This window comes from Molothrus ater, chromosome 1 (assembly GCF_012460135.2).
Source record: "Molothrus ater isolate BHLD 08-10-18 breed brown headed cowbird chromosome 1, BPBGC_Mater_1.1, whole genome shotgun sequence".
NCBI lineage: Eukaryota > Metazoa > Chordata > Aves > Passeriformes > Icteridae > Molothrus > Molothrus ater.
Genome location: NC_050478.2, coordinates 82,363,436 through 82,380,926, shown reverse-complemented (window position 1 = coordinate 82,380,926; position 17,491 = coordinate 82,363,436). Strand labels below are relative to the sequence as shown.

The 17,491-nt window shown below is 38.4% G+C and overlaps 1 protein-coding gene across 1 annotated transcript in view; it reads left to right on the top strand.

Moving 5' to 3' along the window:
• The window catches only part of ADCY2 (adenylate cyclase 2), a 206,834-nt gene that overhangs the window by 8,611 nt on the left and 180,732 nt on the right, over positions 1–17,491 (top strand). The window contains exon 2 of the mRNA XM_036400040.2: positions 11,815–12,012. Within this exon, the coding sequence (XP_036255933.1) occupies positions 11,815–12,012 (198 nt within the window). The remainder of the gene's footprint in view (positions 1–11,814; positions 12,013–17,491) is intronic.

The window sequence follows — 17,491 nt, the reverse complement described above, 5'->3', positions numbered from 1 at the left end:
AATAAAACAATTTACCAGATTGGTTTTGCTCTCTTTGATTTTTATTATTTTCTTACCTGTGCTTTAATGAAATAGGGTAACAGTACTTATGAAAAAGCCCTGGCACATTTTGTCGGCAAATACAGACAAAAATGCCTGTATTTGCAGAATCTGGTTTGCTCTATTATGATTTAGTCTGAAGTTTTACCCCTGAGATGTTATTTGGCAGTTGTATTTTAAATGTAAGTTAACATGTTTGCAACTTTTATTTGAAATTTTATCATAATAGAAATAATAGCCATTGCAGAATGTGGTCCTGGTCATGGAGTCAGAAATGAAATAAGAAATATCTTAGGTTTGAAGTCAGTTGAACTGAGAGACATATGAGAGTGTGGAAAGCATCCTTAGGGGAATAAACTTTAAGAACATTGTTGCAATACTAATAACGCTGTTTAGTATGTAATTGCACAACCTTAGGAAACACTTCAGAAGTAATTACAAAATGACATTAGTGCCTTTCAATATTAAACCTGTTTTTCATGCTACCCTATTATGCCTCTTCATTAAATCTTAGGAATATTTTTGCAAAATGTATTTTTAAAAAAGACCCATTAGAGAGAGGAGCCTAAGTCTACCTTTTTCTTCGTTAAACAGACCCTTAAAATGAGCAGTTTCCTTGTGTGCTGAAGCTCATGTGCTCTCTGGTTCAAATTTTATCATTCTTACTTTTAAGTGAGTTGCATCTTGACACTTTTTCTTGATTACAGACAGATTCTCAAGTTATTATGTCAGGAGGAAAATGGTGAGGGAAAGCCACCTTTTAGCTTTGATTTAAAAATGACAGCCAAAATATGTAACTGTCAGTATTAAACAGCTCCAAGAGTCAGATGAGTACTTCTGACTTCTGCAAATCTAAATGAGTATTTCAGACTTCCATGAATCTATATGGGTACAAGAAAGGCCATAATTTCACTTTTAATGCATGTTGCAGTGCAGTTAATCTGAAAAATATGTCTTTGAGTCTTGTGAAGTATTGTATTATCCATAATGTTTAGCTGATGGAGCTTTTTCAATGACATGTTTTGAGTATATTTAACTAAAAAATATATGTTCTTCCTAAGTGTTTTACTCAATTTATCTTCCATATATTGTGATTTGTATAAATAGTAGTTGCATTTATTGGAGAGTTTCTTTAAAAGTATTTTTGTAATATAAGGAAGGATTTTGAGAATATCTGAAAAGCAAGCTAAACTGACTTATTAACCCACCATTTTTTTTAAGAGGAAGTCAGAACCAATGCATGTAGAATAAAGTATGCAAGAAAGATATTTTGATCACTATATTTACATTAAAAATTAATAAATTACATTAGTAGGTTCCAATTACCTCTGGAGCCTGAAATAACTAGTTTCATCAAAGTACAGATTTTTGCTCACTTTTCTGCTTGCTGAATCCCCCCTCTTCTGAAGGGGACACTTCAGGGAGCATGATGTAATTAACTGTCCTTGCTCTCTGGGACATGGTTTATCTTCTGTGGCTGCCAGCTACTGCCATTGAGTAGGACAATTTTACAAGTGCACCCAGCTGAGTGTTGTAGCCACTAGTAATTGGGTTTGACCATCCTGCTTTTCTTATGCTCTTACATGTTTTAAAGTAAAGCTTTTGATAATTGCCGGCCTAAGGGAAGGTTGAGATGCTGCTGGATGACCGAAAGGCATGGCAGTCCTGTTCATATTCCCAGACCCTGTTCCTGGGCCCTCTGAACCCCAGCTTATTAAAAACATAGTTGTATGCACTGGCAGATTTTATCTGACATGTGGTTAACCAGAGGAGAGGACACAAATTGATGGAAAATATACCAAGGGAGAGAAAACTGCTGATGTGGCAAATGAGGATGTGTAAAAAAACCCGCACTGTTCAAGTTGAGTGCATGGTGTTTGCACGGGGCATATTTTTAAATATGAAATATACAGGCCCACACATCCTGGTTCTACTAATTACGTTTTTGGAAGGGATAGGTGTCTGTTCTCTATTCCATGGCATGTGATAGAGTAGGATGTCAGGAGCTCATGGAGTTCTGGCTACTACACCTTTGCAGGCAGATAGCTCCAGTGGAGGTTGTTCCTTTTGGCTGAGTTGGACTCTACTTTTAAACATGAGAAGAGCTGGATTAAAGAACAGTTGTGCTCAGTCCATGCAGAGAAGAGAAACCTTAAAACCAAGTGTTACTCTTTCAGAATCTAGCCACTGTGTTGCAGCTTTGACTATTCTTGAAAACTATCTTTTCTTCCTTTTCATTCATTTGGAAATGTTGATTGGACCAGAATTATGGTGTTCATCATGCATTGAAGTGGCATTGTGATGTTCTCTCTTCTCTCTTCTATTTTCCTGTGTTCTACATTTCGGGTTGTTTTTTGACTGCTGGTGAGCATCTAAGTGATGTTTTCATGGGTCTAGCTATGATAAACACCAAATATCTCTTAAGTATTAGTAGCCAGCCAAGAGCTTGTTGTCATGTGTATAAAGTTAGGATTGCTCTGTCTGAGGTGCATCTCTGCACACACATCTCTGCTGAAATTCATCTGCCATTTTCTTGCTCTGTAGTGACTCGTATGAGATCCTTTTGTGTTTCTTCATAGCTGACCCTCATCTTTGCCAGACTGCTGTTCAGCCCTTTTCCAAACTGTTTATGGATATTTTGAACATATGCCATAAGATTCCTGAGGACTTTGGTACCTTTGTTTGTTACAATTTTTCCTGGTAGATGCCAGACACGCTGGGACTTGCCCTTTGTCTTTGAGAGGGATCCCAGGAGAGACTGGCATTACATCACATGCCTGTCTTTGGATACTGGGGAACTTTGGGGTGCAGGTTACATGCTACTACAGGTCCACCATTACAGATTTAGCTCTTTCTTCTTTGAGTCTTATTGGCCCTTTCTGGTGAATCCTGACTGCTTGTGGTGATTTTTTCATTTATGTTCCATGTTTTTGCTTTTGTCTGTAATGCCTTACACTAATGCTTCAATTTGAAATAGACTTTGTGATTTATTCCTCCTGCATAGATTATTTTGGAATGAGAATTATCCCACAATGAGCGCAGATAAAAAAATAAAACAAAACCAAAAACAAACAACCAAAATGCCTTCTGCTACAGTCTGTTCTTCTCTAGTTGTTCTTTTTAATACCTGCCTAATCTGTTTGTTTGGAAGTTCTTTAGCAAGATGCCATGACTCCTGATTATATTTCAAAAAGAATTCACTATTTATTTGTATACTCTTAAAAATAATTTCTCAAGCAAGTTCTTTTCTTGGCCTGCATTACTGAGTCTTTATATTAATTAAGCCTTTATATTAAATCTTTTTTTATTATCCCCTTTCAGGTTGTTGTGTTGTTTTTTGTGTTTGTTTTTTTTCCTCTACAGAAGATAAATTTTAGAAGCTTCCTTACTTGGATGTTGAGACATTCTGGTTGTATTTTGGTCTTTCTCAAGTTGTTTAGGGGAATTGATTAGCTTTTGCCCTATGCCTCTGAGTTTTATAGTGTCTTCAGGCTACCTACAAAGATTTTAATCTGTAAGCTTATAGCTCCCCCTTTCAATTTTAGTGTTTAGGTTTTGTTTTTCATTTGTTTTCTTAACAAGCTTTGTCATTGTTATAAAGAAGCTCCTCAATAGCAATATTTTGTGGACCAGGTTCTTGCCATTTCTTGAGACCAGACTGATGTCCAGATTGTTTTGTCTTTCTTTGTGTGGGCGGGTTTGTCTGTGTACTTGTTTGTTTTGTTTTTCAGCAGTGCATGAGACACAGACTGTGGTCTCAGCTTCCATCTGCTGTTGGGATGCTTAGCAAGTCCATCTGGGAGTCACTAAAGTATCCCTTGATCTGCTGTGTTTTCTTCTTTGACAGCCTTCCTTATATCTGCATGATAACTAGTCCTCCACGTAATTTATTTTTATGAGGCTTTGCTGTTCAGTCTCTTTTTTTTGGTTCATAGCCACTTTATACTATTTCTTAATTCTCTTAGACTGTTAATACAGGCCTTTCTTCAGTCCCTGGTGAACAGTATGGCTTTCAGTCTTTTCCTACTTCTTCATTATTCTGCTGATGATTTTTTACACCAAGTTTTCAGGAAGACTATTGTGTAAATAATGCTTCAACAACAGGCATTTTTGTTCTTCCATCTAACTTCCTAGGCTTGTAGAGAAAAGTGTATCCTTTCATATGGTGTCATATTGCTCTGCCAGATTTTAAAAAGAGAGTCTGTTCTGCCTTTCCTTTGCTGAAACCTTCTTAGCTGAGTTTAATCAACTTCTGTCCTTTAGTTGAGACTCACTGGTCTCCTTGACATTACTGCTTCTCTTAAACCATGTACTCTGTTTCTGTAACAATCAATATATAACATTTAACTTGAATGTTTTCCCATGATGCTGGAAGTGCCAGAAAACTCATTCTTATCTTTTCTTTGTTAAGCTCAGTTGCCTTCTAGAGAAAAGATCCCTATTTCCCAAACATCCTGGTTTCTTTGATTTCCCTTTTGAGTACATTTTCTTAGCTGCTTATTGAACTTTTGCTTGCCAACCACTTGGGTTGTTTTTTTTTGGTTTTTTGGGTTTTTTTGGTTTGTTTTGGTTTTTTGTTTGTTTGTTTGTGTTTTTGTTTTGGATTTTGTTTGTTTGTTTGTTTTGGTTTTTTGGTTAGGTTTTTTTTTTTTTGATCATTTCTGGGAGTGCTACAACTGTTCTCTGCTTCTTCACTAGCAACAAATATTTTATCTCCAGAAGTTTTCTTCCAACTTCTTATGTAACTGTTATCTGCACAGCATCCACGGCACCTCCAACGAGCCTTTCCAAAGCCTCTGTGGGGTCTGATGTTTTTTGCATTAAGCAGAGAAGTCTGATCTCTGGTATGACTTTGTGTTCCTGATAATCATTGCTACAACACCGAAGCAGGCGAGGTTCACTTGTAGCTATCAGGCAAACTTGGAAAAATCTGGATGCTATCATTTTCTACTGACTGATTGAGAAGATTAATAATATCTATATGTGACTGGACTTACTAAAAAAAAAAAAAAAACAAACCACTGGCCAAAAGTGCTTGGCTTGGTAGTCAGGCATGCGTGTGGTCAGATGGGTGTTCACAAGATGTGCAGGGTTGGTCACTGTATTGTCACTGTTAGTCCTGTGTGCTCACAGGGACGTTGCCTGTAATGCCAGAGAACAGCTCTTGTTGGATTGCAGCAGAAGGGCTGCACTGTTGCAAAACTGTACTCTTCTCTTATGGGGAACACATTTGCAGCACACATGGTTCATGGCTTTCAAGCCTGGGGAAATGCTTCAGGTGGCCAGAATGTCATGTGAAGGGTTTGCATGAAATCTTGCTGCTCCAATTATGTTCCCATATACTAGTGAGTACAGAATGGTGTAAGAGTGGGGCCATGGATGCAGAACTGTTTCTCCTGGTTGCATACAACATCACACAGCAGCGGGGCAGCTGTAATGCCACATGGTCCATGTGATGTGCAAATGGCTGGGCTGACATTCATCTGGTGTGGAGTCAGAGATCTCTGTGCGCTAACAGCAAGTGTAGACTGCACATAAGACTCATTAATAGCCAGAACTGAATTTCTCAAGACAACAGACATCATGAAACAACTGGTTTTGGGACTGATGCTGTTATCATTGATCAGCTAAGCCAGATGGGGAGCATTGAATCAAAGAGAAGAAAAATTCAGACATGCAGTTGCATAGGGCCTTAGTGAAAATAAAAAGCTTCATTGACACAAACTTCAAGACAGTTTGATTAAAATATACAGGTCAGTTAATTTTCTGCTAATGTCCTTGAATACACTGCAGAAAACTCAATGTAAGATTAAAAAAAATACAACAACAAAGACAAACACAAAAACAAACAAACAAACATAAAACCCCAAAAAACCCCACATAAGAAACCTTCTTATGTGGCAGGCAGCTAAGCAAGAATAAGAAGCGAAATTTTATGTTATGAAAGATAAATGCTGGGCACAAAAGGCAGAGGAGTCTTTCTGAGTTGTGGATCCAGAAAACATCGTGTGGTATTGGAAATAGCATCTGGCCTTAAAGATACAGCACAGGTTCTGAAGTGGAGATGGAATAGTAATACTAATGGAATTGATGGAAAAGAAAGCTTGGACTGCTGGCAAAAACTTTTCAGTTGATGTCCTAAATGATGAAATCCTAGATGAAACTGTACAGCTACTTGGCCAGGAGCAGGGCACGGCACCTCTTAATAAAATGGAGATTTTTTCCAGCTGTCTAGCTGATGGCACACAGTGCAGTCAGCCGTAAGCAAATTCACTGAAATATAAAACCATAGGAGAAGGGCCACAAGTAGCCAGAAGAATTTTGCAGATATTGTAGAGAAATATTTTTTAGAGAATTAGAGAATTTAAATGCTGTCCAATTTTACAAAGAGAAGGAAGATTATGTCTTCTGAAAATCATTGTCTCAAGTCCTGGAAAAAATTTTACAGGAAAAATGGGCAGTTTTTGCTGCAGAGACCACAGATTCTTTCAGTCAGTCCTGTTAAAGGAAGATGTTTGATTGAGAGGTCAGCCAACTGGTAATCCTTGAGCCCTGTAACATTTCTTCTAACACTCAACATTTTTGAAAATGCATGAAATTAAAGATACTGAAAATTGAATAGATGTATGAAACAAAAAAGTAAATCAATGTCTGAAGAACATTAATCATTTGGTTTTATATTTACATTTAGAGTGTGTTTCATTGATCTCAGCAAAAAGGGATTTTAGTCAGAGTTTAATGTAGTAAATGGTTTGAGTTAATTCAAAGCATGTGAAATTTCAGATCCCAGAAGGAGTCCGCTGTATATAGACTACTGGTGAATTCCATTAAACAAAAAGAGTAAAGAAAAAGTGTCAAAAGAATGAGGGACCATGTGAAAAGATTTTATGCTAAAACTGGCATTTTGACTGCTTAGTTGTTCATTTTTATGGATTGTTTCATCTGACTATGGTTTTATATATAACAGTGAAGTGCTCTACAGCAGCTTTGCTGTTTAAAATTAAACTGAGGGCATGACATTATCTGGGAAAGATCAGGATGTAGATTGAGAGAAGGTTGTAGGTTTTGCAAAGATGATTGAAAGTGACTTTGGATTTTACTGGCGATAACAAGATTATCACACTTTGGAAGAATTTGTGGGGGTTGAAAAATTTCTAACAGTAGACTTTTTAATTTCTTCAGTAATTAAAAGCCAGCAAGACAGAAGACACTCAGGGAGACAGAACTGTCAGGTAAGATCCATCTATTGCAGGCTTAGCCATTATGTTCAAAAGTGTCATGCTGATACTTTAATTCCATTACCTCTGGTGTATTTTAATTTCTGAGACTAGCAGGAAAAAAAACAACAACAAAGTGTTTGGGTTTGTTTTTTTTTCTTCTCCCCTACCTCTTTGGGAAGTGGTTAAGGTTACAGAACAGCTAACCTTTAGGATTCTGCCACACCCAACTTGCTAAATACACTGATAATTGCAAAAATTGATCGGGAGGCTACAAGTTCTAAATGTCCTGCTCCTAAAGTTACAATTCTATAGAGATTTAGTTCCTCTGAAGTAACAGAAAAATATTGTTCAATGTAGTTTCCAAAATAAACCTCTGCCTTACAGGCCCTGCTTTGCTTGAGCTGACATTAGCTTGTATTTTAAAGGCAGAATTGTGAAAATCCCCCTGTACACATTGAGGCTTTCTGTAAAGGATACAAATTATTATAAAGTTTTATTTTATCATATATTTTATAAATTGCCTAACGTGTACACTATTCAGTCTTTAAATTTAAATTTTACTTCAGAATTTGTTCAGGGTGTGGTTGTGATACAAGCAGCTTGTGACAGCAGAATGATGTTTCCCTGTATCAGCTCAGGGAGGTCACCTGTGCTCAGGAGCTGATACTGTGTGGTCTATTTTTTTTTTCTTTGCATACATTTCAATCAAAATGGAAATTTGTGTAGTAGGCAACCACAGAAGGAGAGAAAGCAGAAGTAAAATTTTAGATTTAGTGATCAAAATAGTTCAGCTATGTGCTGAGATCAGTGTATGCATTAAAAAAGGAAATTGAGAAGCTGTTGATTTGGAACGAGCATTTTCTTGGATTGATCTAATTATAGAATACATATAAATATATGTAGCTGCATGAGCATACGTGTGCTCTAAACAGACATCTAAACATTGTTGATCTGTTATGAAGCCAAATCCTCCCAGAAATTACAGCAGTTTTATTACTTTTTTACTGGTGTGGAGAAACATGGAGTTGAAATGCATCTGGATTTTCTTACTAATATGCTTGTAGCAGGATCCTTATTGCTGAAATGCTAATTTTCCATCATTTAAATATGTGGTTTTCCAGTCTGGGCTTACTTCAGGAATTTGTGGTTTCCTTTGGTGCTGTGACTTGGGCTGTGTGACAGATGGTGCAAGGAAGTTGATGTTGTCCTGTTGCCTGTGACACCTGTCGCTTGCAACAAGAGTTTGGCAATCCCACCTGGTTGAAGTTAAATGCTTTTGGTGTTAACTGAGCTGACATTGGTTGTGCCACTTACTAAATCAATTAACTGAAACAAGTGTCTGAGATGGGCTTGATTAAAAATCACAACATTTAGATAAATAAATCAGTAGTTTTTCCTACTAGTAGGTAGATTTTATATTCTTACTCTTACTGTGCAGCTCTATACTCTTGCAGTTACTTACCCCTATGCCTAAATTTAAGGCCATAATTTTGTTTTCAGTTTGACTACCCAAGAGCTTCAAAGCCTTTGTGTGTGTATTTGATATTTGGAAGCTTAGCATTTGCATTTCAGAGTTAGCATCACCACGTAAAATTTCCTGACACTTCTTTTGCTTATACCGTGACTGTCCGTGTTGTAATAAAATTGCTTAAATGTATGACTTGATAAATTTAAAAGGGAATTAAAAATAAGAAGAGCTGAAAGATGAGCTGACTTTTGCCAGGCAGGGCAGGGTATATTGTGGCATTTCCCTTGGTTTCAGCTTGCCAGGGTGGTGGGTGCTCCTCAGCTGGAGCTGGGAGCCAGCTGGGTGTCCCAGTCTGCAGTGCACACGCGGGCAGAGCTGCAAGGAAAATGAAGAAATGGGAACAGCAAAGGGCACTAGATTTTTACAGCAAGTGTCTCTAGATATCAAGCTGTAAAATTTACTAGATGAGGATAAAAAACCCAAACAAAACGGAAGAAACCACCCCACCTGCTTATGGTATTTGTAAATGTTTGTAAATTTACAAATTTGTTTGTAAATTTTACAAATTTAGAACTTGGAAATTTACAAAATAAAATTTAAAAATTTAAAATTTGTATGTAAAGGTAAATTTTTAAAATTTACACATTTATTTGTAAATTTTTAGTTTTTATTTAATTAAAGCAAATCTTTTATACATAAGAAAGGAAAAAAAGTCATATTCAGATACTTTTAAGTTATGTATGTATTTATGTTGAAAACCTATCAATAAACAAGATTTAATAGGGCACTAAGGAAGCAACTACAAATAAGAGAAAAAGAAATGTTACTTTGTGCTTAGATGTCTTAAAAATCGTCAAATAAGTACTTTCAGATTCTCTTGAAGATTTCACCATGAAAAATGAATCTGAGGCTTTTCTGCATAAAGTCTGTGGTTACTGTTGCAGCAGTAGCATTTGGAGCGTGCTTTTGGGGAATCCTTGTTGCTGTAAATGAGGCTGTTAGAATTCATAACAGCTGGGGAATGACTAAAGATCCTGTGACTGTACTTTGATATAGTGCTGTTGTATTTCAACCAGGTGTACTTTTGAGCATGTACAGCAATAGAAAATCTAATATTTATTTTCTTTTAATGCACCCATCATTAGATCATTTAGAGATGTTAGTGTAGTAGCTTCCAAGTAAGCTCTGTATATAAATTTAAATATTGAATATTCTGAATCTTACTTCACATTATATTATAGTCCTTGCTCTGGATGTTGTTTGTACATTTCAAAGTAAGCAGTTGCTAAGAGAAAATGTATATATGTAATCTAGAGTCTTTACTTCCAGATAAATACTTTAAGGAGAATCAAAACATGTAGTACCTTTCAACTATCACTGTGAAAAAGGCTTTTATAGAGCTGTGGACGTAGTTGATTTGTGAGGCATTTTGACAGCTGCATTGTTCAGGGTGATTTACAGTTTTCTCAACTTGCTTCAAATAGTATTAAATCATAGAGTGCTTTGGGTTAGAAGGGACCTTGAAGATCACCTACTGCCAACCTTCTTGCACTAAGTGCACTAGGTGCACTTTACCTTCCATTAAAAAAGGCTGCTCAAAGCCCCACCCAACCTGTCTTGTATCACTTGGAGAAGGGAATTATCATCAGTGCATTCCAGGAACCTCCTGGGTTGCTCATGCCCTGCTTTGTTGCCCCTTCAGCAGGTGTTGGGGTGGCTGAAGTTCCTCATGAGGACCAAGACTTAGGAACACAAGGCTGTTCCTGTCTAGAAAGGGTCTCATCTTCTCAATCTTCCTGTTTGGAGGATCTGTAGCAGACCCCCACTGTAATGTTGCTCTCCCTTTAACCTGCTCTCTGCTTTCCTTTAACCCAACCTATAAACCCCTCAGCTCCTCATCCATCACCCGTCAGGGGATGCTCCATGCGTTCTTACTGGTCGTTGACGTAGAGGACACACCCCTCCTTGTGTCCCCTCCCCTCTCCTTCCTGAAGAGCCAGTATCCTTCCCTTCCAACACTATCATCGTAGGAACCATCCCACCACATCTGTGTGACAAGGTCCTAGGTGCACATCTCTTGTTTACTGCCCATGCCCCCAAAGCCAACATACTGCCTAGAGTGGCTGGAATTCCTTTTTCTGCACACTTGCAATCCCCTTTCAGACTCAGAGCATCTCTTTCCGATATTGGCATCAAACTTGGAGTGGCATGAATTGAGGTTCTGTTCCCCTGGGAACTTTCATTTTGTGAGGATTGGTGAAAAAACAACTTGCATTCCAGAGTACCATCACCCTCTGCAATCCATCTTGGTATTGCTCAGACTGCTCCTGGCTGTGTCACTGGTGCCCTTGTGAAGCTACAAGGGCAGTGGGCAGGAGTGGGCTCTGTGAGGCTTGGGAGTGTCTTGGTGACATCTCTGCTGTGAGCCCCCAGTAAGCAGCACAGCTCTCAGGGTGTGTCAGAGGCAGACCTCCGTGCCTCTCACAGCAGGGTCCCTGCTGCTGTCACTATGGCCTTCCTGGGGTTGCGTTGGCCCTTACAGAGCAGATGGGGCTGCCTGCTTCAGCTCCAGCACCTCTCCTGATGGGGTGCGTCTTTTCAGTCTGCAGAGCAGAGAAGAGGTTCTGCAGGAGCATGTCAGGCATCAGGGGAAGTTTCTTTCTCCTGTAGATTGATGCTCTTGCAAGCTTCTGTTCTTCTGCATTTTGCTCCTCTCTGTTCTGTGTGTGCCAGCAGTGGCGTTGTTGGATGGTTGGCCATGGGCTGTGGGTCCACTGCAGACTGAGCTTGGAACCAGCTTTCCAACTCCGCACCCCTCTTGCTGCACAGACTTCTCACAGCCTGCTGCAACTCAAAGTAGATAAAAGAAGTGTTGTGCTATTGTGGTTAGTAATTACAGTAGTTAAAAGGTTGATGCTCCATAAAACAGCTTCTTACCATGAAAGAAAGTCTATTTTGAATTTAACTAACTTTAGATACCCAGTTGTGTCTTTCTGCCGTCTCCGTGTACAATAAGTTTAGAGTATGTTATTCATGTCTTTAATTACATTTGTTTTTAACTTCCTTTTTCTTTTCCTCTGTTTTCAGGAAGTTGAAGACCATGTGGCATTTTTAATAACTGTTCCAACAGCCCTAGCAATTTTTTTTGCTATATTTATCCTTGTCTGCGTAGAGCCTGTCTTTAAGAAGCTGCTTCGTATATTTTCTCTGGTGGTCTGGGTATGTCTTGTTGCCATGGGATATCTCTTTATGTGTTTTGGAGGAATCATCTGTCCCTGGGACCAGGTAAGACTGTCATTATTACTAATTTTACTTCCATTGGGTACATTTCCAAGAACCTTCTATACAAAAGCATTCACGTTTGTTTTTGTGGGACATCTTAAAAAATGTTTTTGTGACTAAGTGGTTGCATGCTGAGACTCCCTCAATCTGCTTTATAAATACCAGACGTGTGCATAATTAAAATACTAGGAAATACTAGAAGGATTTTACTGTTATATTTTTAAGCTCTTTTAAGGATGAGTACTTGATTCCAATCACCAGCTTCTTTGTAGAGTGAATATTTGATTCTAGTGACCAGTTAACATAGTAGAAATGCTAGTTTTGTTCAACACTGCTTATTGCTCTTTTCCAGTTTAAAATGTTTGAGGTCTCAGTGGAGGCTTTCTGTGATCTACAAGGTGTTCTCTAGCAATGCATGAGAAAAAGGACTGGGAGTCTCCTTACTTGTCTAGAGAAATGGATGAGTAGAGAAGAAGTGAAGTACCCATCACATTTTTTAAATTTTGTAATGAAGAAAAAGCAAAATATAATTGCAGCCTAATAGCAGCACTTTTGAAACATCAATAAATGATGTGCAATATCCAGCACTGCGGCTGATCGATTCTTCTGAGTTCTGTCACATTATTTTCTTTTCTCCAAACAGCTCTACATGGGAATGTGGCTCATATAATATTTTTATAACTCTTCAAAGGATGGAAAAAGTATTTTAAACATATAAATATGTCTTCTGAAGATTTCATGCTGATTCTATGAGTTTAGCCTTTAAATTGTGTTACCCTCTCCAGAAGGCCCTCTAGGTACTTGAGACAGACTTGGAATACATTCTCTGACTTTTTATTCAGATTTTGCAAAGACTTGGGCAAATACTGAAGTTTAAGTAGTTCCTTTAAACTCTTAAATATAAATTTATAAATATCAATATAAATTTTTAAAATTACTGGTGCATGCTGGTAATATTTTGGAGCCCTTTCCTTTGTGGGTGACTTTATATTTTCATTTTCTTGGAAGGTTCTGGGATTAATTTTCTAAGAAACCTCCTACCTGGTTTGGGGTTTTTTAGGTTTTATATCTTGTCAATAGTTTAAACTACCAAACCAGGTCACACTTGCATGTAATAAAAACATGAGAACATGAAATACTTTTCTTTAGATATGGATTTCACCCTGGGAGTACTTCTGTCTTTGTGATATCTCATCTAGGTAATTCACGAGGTCTTACTTTTTTCATTTGTTTTCACTGGCATTTGTGTCATGTTGGGCTAGAATATTTCAGACTTTCAATCTTAGATGTAAATATTTAGTTAGTCATATTATTTAGTCATTGAAAATGATACTAAATTTAGTTTTGGTATTTGAAAGCTAGGATAATGATTTTCAAAAGCACATGGACTGAAAGATATCTAAGAGGGATACTGATGTCTCAGTCCCAGGGTTGTGTTTAGCCCGTGATGATTTGTCCTGCCTTGCTTTCCTCTTAGGAAAAATACAGGTATTCCCACAGCATGTGTCTGGCCCTGTGATGGAGGAAGGACTGTAGAGCTCTGGGAATTGGCATTGTCTTCCTGTAGGTTGCCAGGACACAACTCCTCTGATATTCAGTCTTCTCTTTGCTTTGCGTGCAAGAGCTGCTTGGAGAAAAGGATATTTGGGATGGAGCTGCTTCTCTTGCTCTGCCAGCAGCAGCCAGCTCTGGGCAGCCACCTTGCCGAGTCCTTTGTGGGCTCCAGCTGAGAGCAGGCAGGGCTTTTCCAAAATGCTGGGACTTGCGGCAGATGTCTTTGGCATCTGGTGGGAGAATAGCCCCTGGCCACTGCTGAGAGTCCAAGGTGGTGTGGCTCCTTGTAGCAGAATCCTTCATTTCCCCAAAGCTGCTTTTTTTTTTTCTCCTTTGAATAGCAGTGCACTTTTTTGAACTGCTTTTGTATAGGAGTACTTTTGCCTAGTGTCAGTTAACAGTAAACTGTGGAAATACGGGAATCTTTCTGGGAATTTGACACCTTACTCAAAAGACTGAGTGAAGGTTTGAAGTTTTCAAACATTTGAAAAAGAGCTGTGAGCAGTAAAATACTGCTTTGTATTCCTGTGATGCTGGTGTTTTGTTTGCTCTGCACTGAGAATCTGTAGGTCCATAGCTGGTATCTCCTGTATGTGAAATCAAATTTGAAAAATCCTTCCTCGATGGCCGTTGACAGGTTCTTTGTTGAAATTTCATATTTTGTGAACCTTTAAACCATTTTACTTGGCATATTGAAGTGGTTTTTTGATTCTTTTATTCTTTTTATGAAAGAAAGGAGACATGATGTAAAATTTAAATTAGTTAGGTTTCAAATATATCTCTGTCAACATTAACTAATTAGAAAATCATGAAAAGGAAAGAGTCAGTTCAGGCATAGTTACTTACTGAACAAGTGCTTTATATTAATTTACTTCATGTTTATATATATTTACTTTAATTTACTTTTAATTTACTTCAAATTGCAGCCTAACTTCTGTTCTGGTCCAGGAGAGTTTAAAAATGTCATAACTTTCATGTCCCCTGAATCTTAAGCTTGTTACGAATTTGGCATTTCTTAGTTGTACTAGTAACTGTTGAAAGGTAGATTTTCTTCATACCACAGTTACTAGACAGAGCATGTTATGGTGCCATTTGTGGACAGGCCTTTGAGTGACACCCTTGCATCTTTTAAATTTTGGCTTAATGATTTTCTTTGCAGTTTGCAACTGCTCAATGTAGTGTTTCTCTGTTGTCTTAAGGAACCTGAGGTGTGAACTTTTACGGCTTTTGTTTACAATAAAAATAGAATTTGAGAGAGAATATTTTGGTTAGGAACTTAATATATATTTAATGCAGAGCAGTTCTTCCTTAGCCTGCAGGCACATAGCTCAAATAACCCACAATTAGTAGAGGGCTGGAAATGAAGTGGTTGGTCAGGGCGTTGTTTTGGTTTTTTTATTAGAAACATGTAGGCTGATGTGAAATAAGTGCAAATAGTAATTGGTTTCAGCTATCTTTTTGCTGTCCCTGCAGCTGCTTTTATCAGTCTCCATTTCCTTGACTCTTCTTCTTTGGTTGCAGGTACAGCTTTGGAGAAAAGTGTTATCAGGTAGGTGTCTGGCTGCTGTTTGAAGGGGCAGGACAGTGTGGCTGTGGACACTTATTTTGTCCCTTGTGCCAATCTGCCAGCTCCATGCTGGCTCCGTAATTGCCTGCTGAACCCAATCCAAAGGCTGTTATTGTCACTGGACTGCCTGGCCATCGTCCCTTACCCATCTGGGACAGCAGCCAGCATATTTGCACCATCAGCCTTAGTAGCTCGCTTACCTCTTTACTTAGTCCAAACTCCTTTGCTCCTCTGTGTCAACAATGAAGAATGATGAGTACACTGAGAGGGAGATGGAGCGTGCCTTAGGGAGACAGTGGGCCACTTTACATGAAAAGAATTGAAAGTGTGATGGCAAAAGTCTTTGATACCTGACAATTTTTTTAAAGAAGTGTGGCAACCCTCCTTTATTGGTGTCAGCCCAAGTTTTTGTGGCATTGGAGCCCCTGGTTTTCCTTGGTGGCTTGGGGAAGTTGGATCCTAGCCTTCATGTGCTACAGTTTGCGTGAGCCAGGAGGGAGACTGGGCTCCCTACTAGGAGTCACGAGACACCTGGGTTGGTAGGAAAGAAGTAGAGCAAAGGTAGTCATGCTAAGGCTCAGAGAGGGCCACTGCCTGCTGGCAACTTTCTTCCAAGTCTAGGATGTGAGCAGTAATGTGTGGAGATGTTTTCAGTGAGGAAAGTCCCAAGGGCGATGCTTACTTAGCAAGGTCTGTGAGGAAAGCTGTGGATGGTGTGTTGGTGGAGGGCCAGTAATGCAAGGCAAGCAAGCTGAGTAAGGAGTGCTGGTAGGAAGGCGTGATGGATTGATTTTGTTGTGTTAGAACTCTTCCTTACTATAGTATGAAGCACCTTTCCTTTCAAAATGTAAATCCAGTACCTGTCTGTAGAGTTTCCTGCCTGGGAATGAATTTAAATCAGTTTCCTCTTGTTTTGCTGACAGTGTAGTTATTGTACAACAGTTGCCTTTCTGTGTCACCCTCTGACATGTCTAATACTTCCTCAGCCTTTTATACGGGGTGTATGTAAATATGTCATAGCACATTGATATCAGTGGGTAAAAAGAGCTCTTAAAGCATGCAGTGGATGTTATAAAAAAAGAGTAATTATGCAGCATTATACTAGTCTAATGAATTCTATCATTGCAGGATTTTGGTATTCAATTCTATTTAATCATAAATATGTTTGCACAGTGCAGGCACCAGATGTGTTCCTCCTTCTCTGTATTCAGTTACAGCACAGAAATTACTTCAAGCGGAATTTGACACTTATGGTTTTAAAAAATATCCAGAGTGATGTGCTTAGAATATATATTTGATTATTTTAGCCCAAATCCCACTTTTTGAGCTGATTTTAAAGTACTTCTTTGTTTTCTTTTAATCTGTTGATATAGAATGGTTTGATTTGGGCCTTGGAGCAGTCCTGGTTTAAGAAGTGTGGGCAAAATTTTATGTCCTAGTATTTATAATTATCTTTTTTTTATATACTGTCTTAGCACCTGGGGATATCTGTTGTGTGCTGAGGTCTGAGGGCCTACACAAAGTTTCTGTGGTTGTGGTAATCAGCTCCTGTATTCGGCAGTTTGGTGAAGCAATGGGTCTGCAGAAAGGGAAGACTTGTCTTTGCGTGAATTACATTGCGTCTGATTTCCACACTTGGCCTTATCTAAAGTCAGCCCTGCCCTAAACGATCAGTGACATGTTTTGTATAGTTAAGCATTATATAAAAAAATAAGTTGCTCATATTTGAGGAAAGCAAGGCAGGTGTCAGTGAAGTTCCTGCAACACAGGAAAGTGAGGGTTAATTGATGCTATACCACTTGTTCAGGATCTGGAGTGTGGGCGAGACTTGACTTTTTTTAAAGTTCAAGATTAATCATACTCTCAGGAATAAGTATCCTGAACAAGGAACCAAATCTTGTAGGAGCATGGTTCAGTACCTTATAAGTGAATATTCACCTGAAAAAGGACCTGAAGAAAACCAGAAGGGTTGTGTCAAAGGAAAAGATACTGCCAAGCATATGATACTCTGCTTTAGGAATAGGTGTGATAGAAAAACAAGAACCCCCCCGGTATATGCCATATTTTCACTTATAATCTTGGAAAGTGAACAAATGATTTTTATCTTAATGCTTTTTTATCGATATATAAAGTCACAGGCTTTATAGCAAGACATTTAAGTGGTTCTATCAAGTCTGGTATGGTTATATCTGTATAGAAGACAGGAAAAAGATGAACTATTAGAGACACCTGCCAGTTACTAAAATCAGTAATACAGTAGATTAATACAATACAATAGTGTGTGATCCCTGAAATACTGGTTGGCATAACCAATGTGCCATTGTTAACCTTTGCTATGTCATGGCAGTGCATTATGAGAGC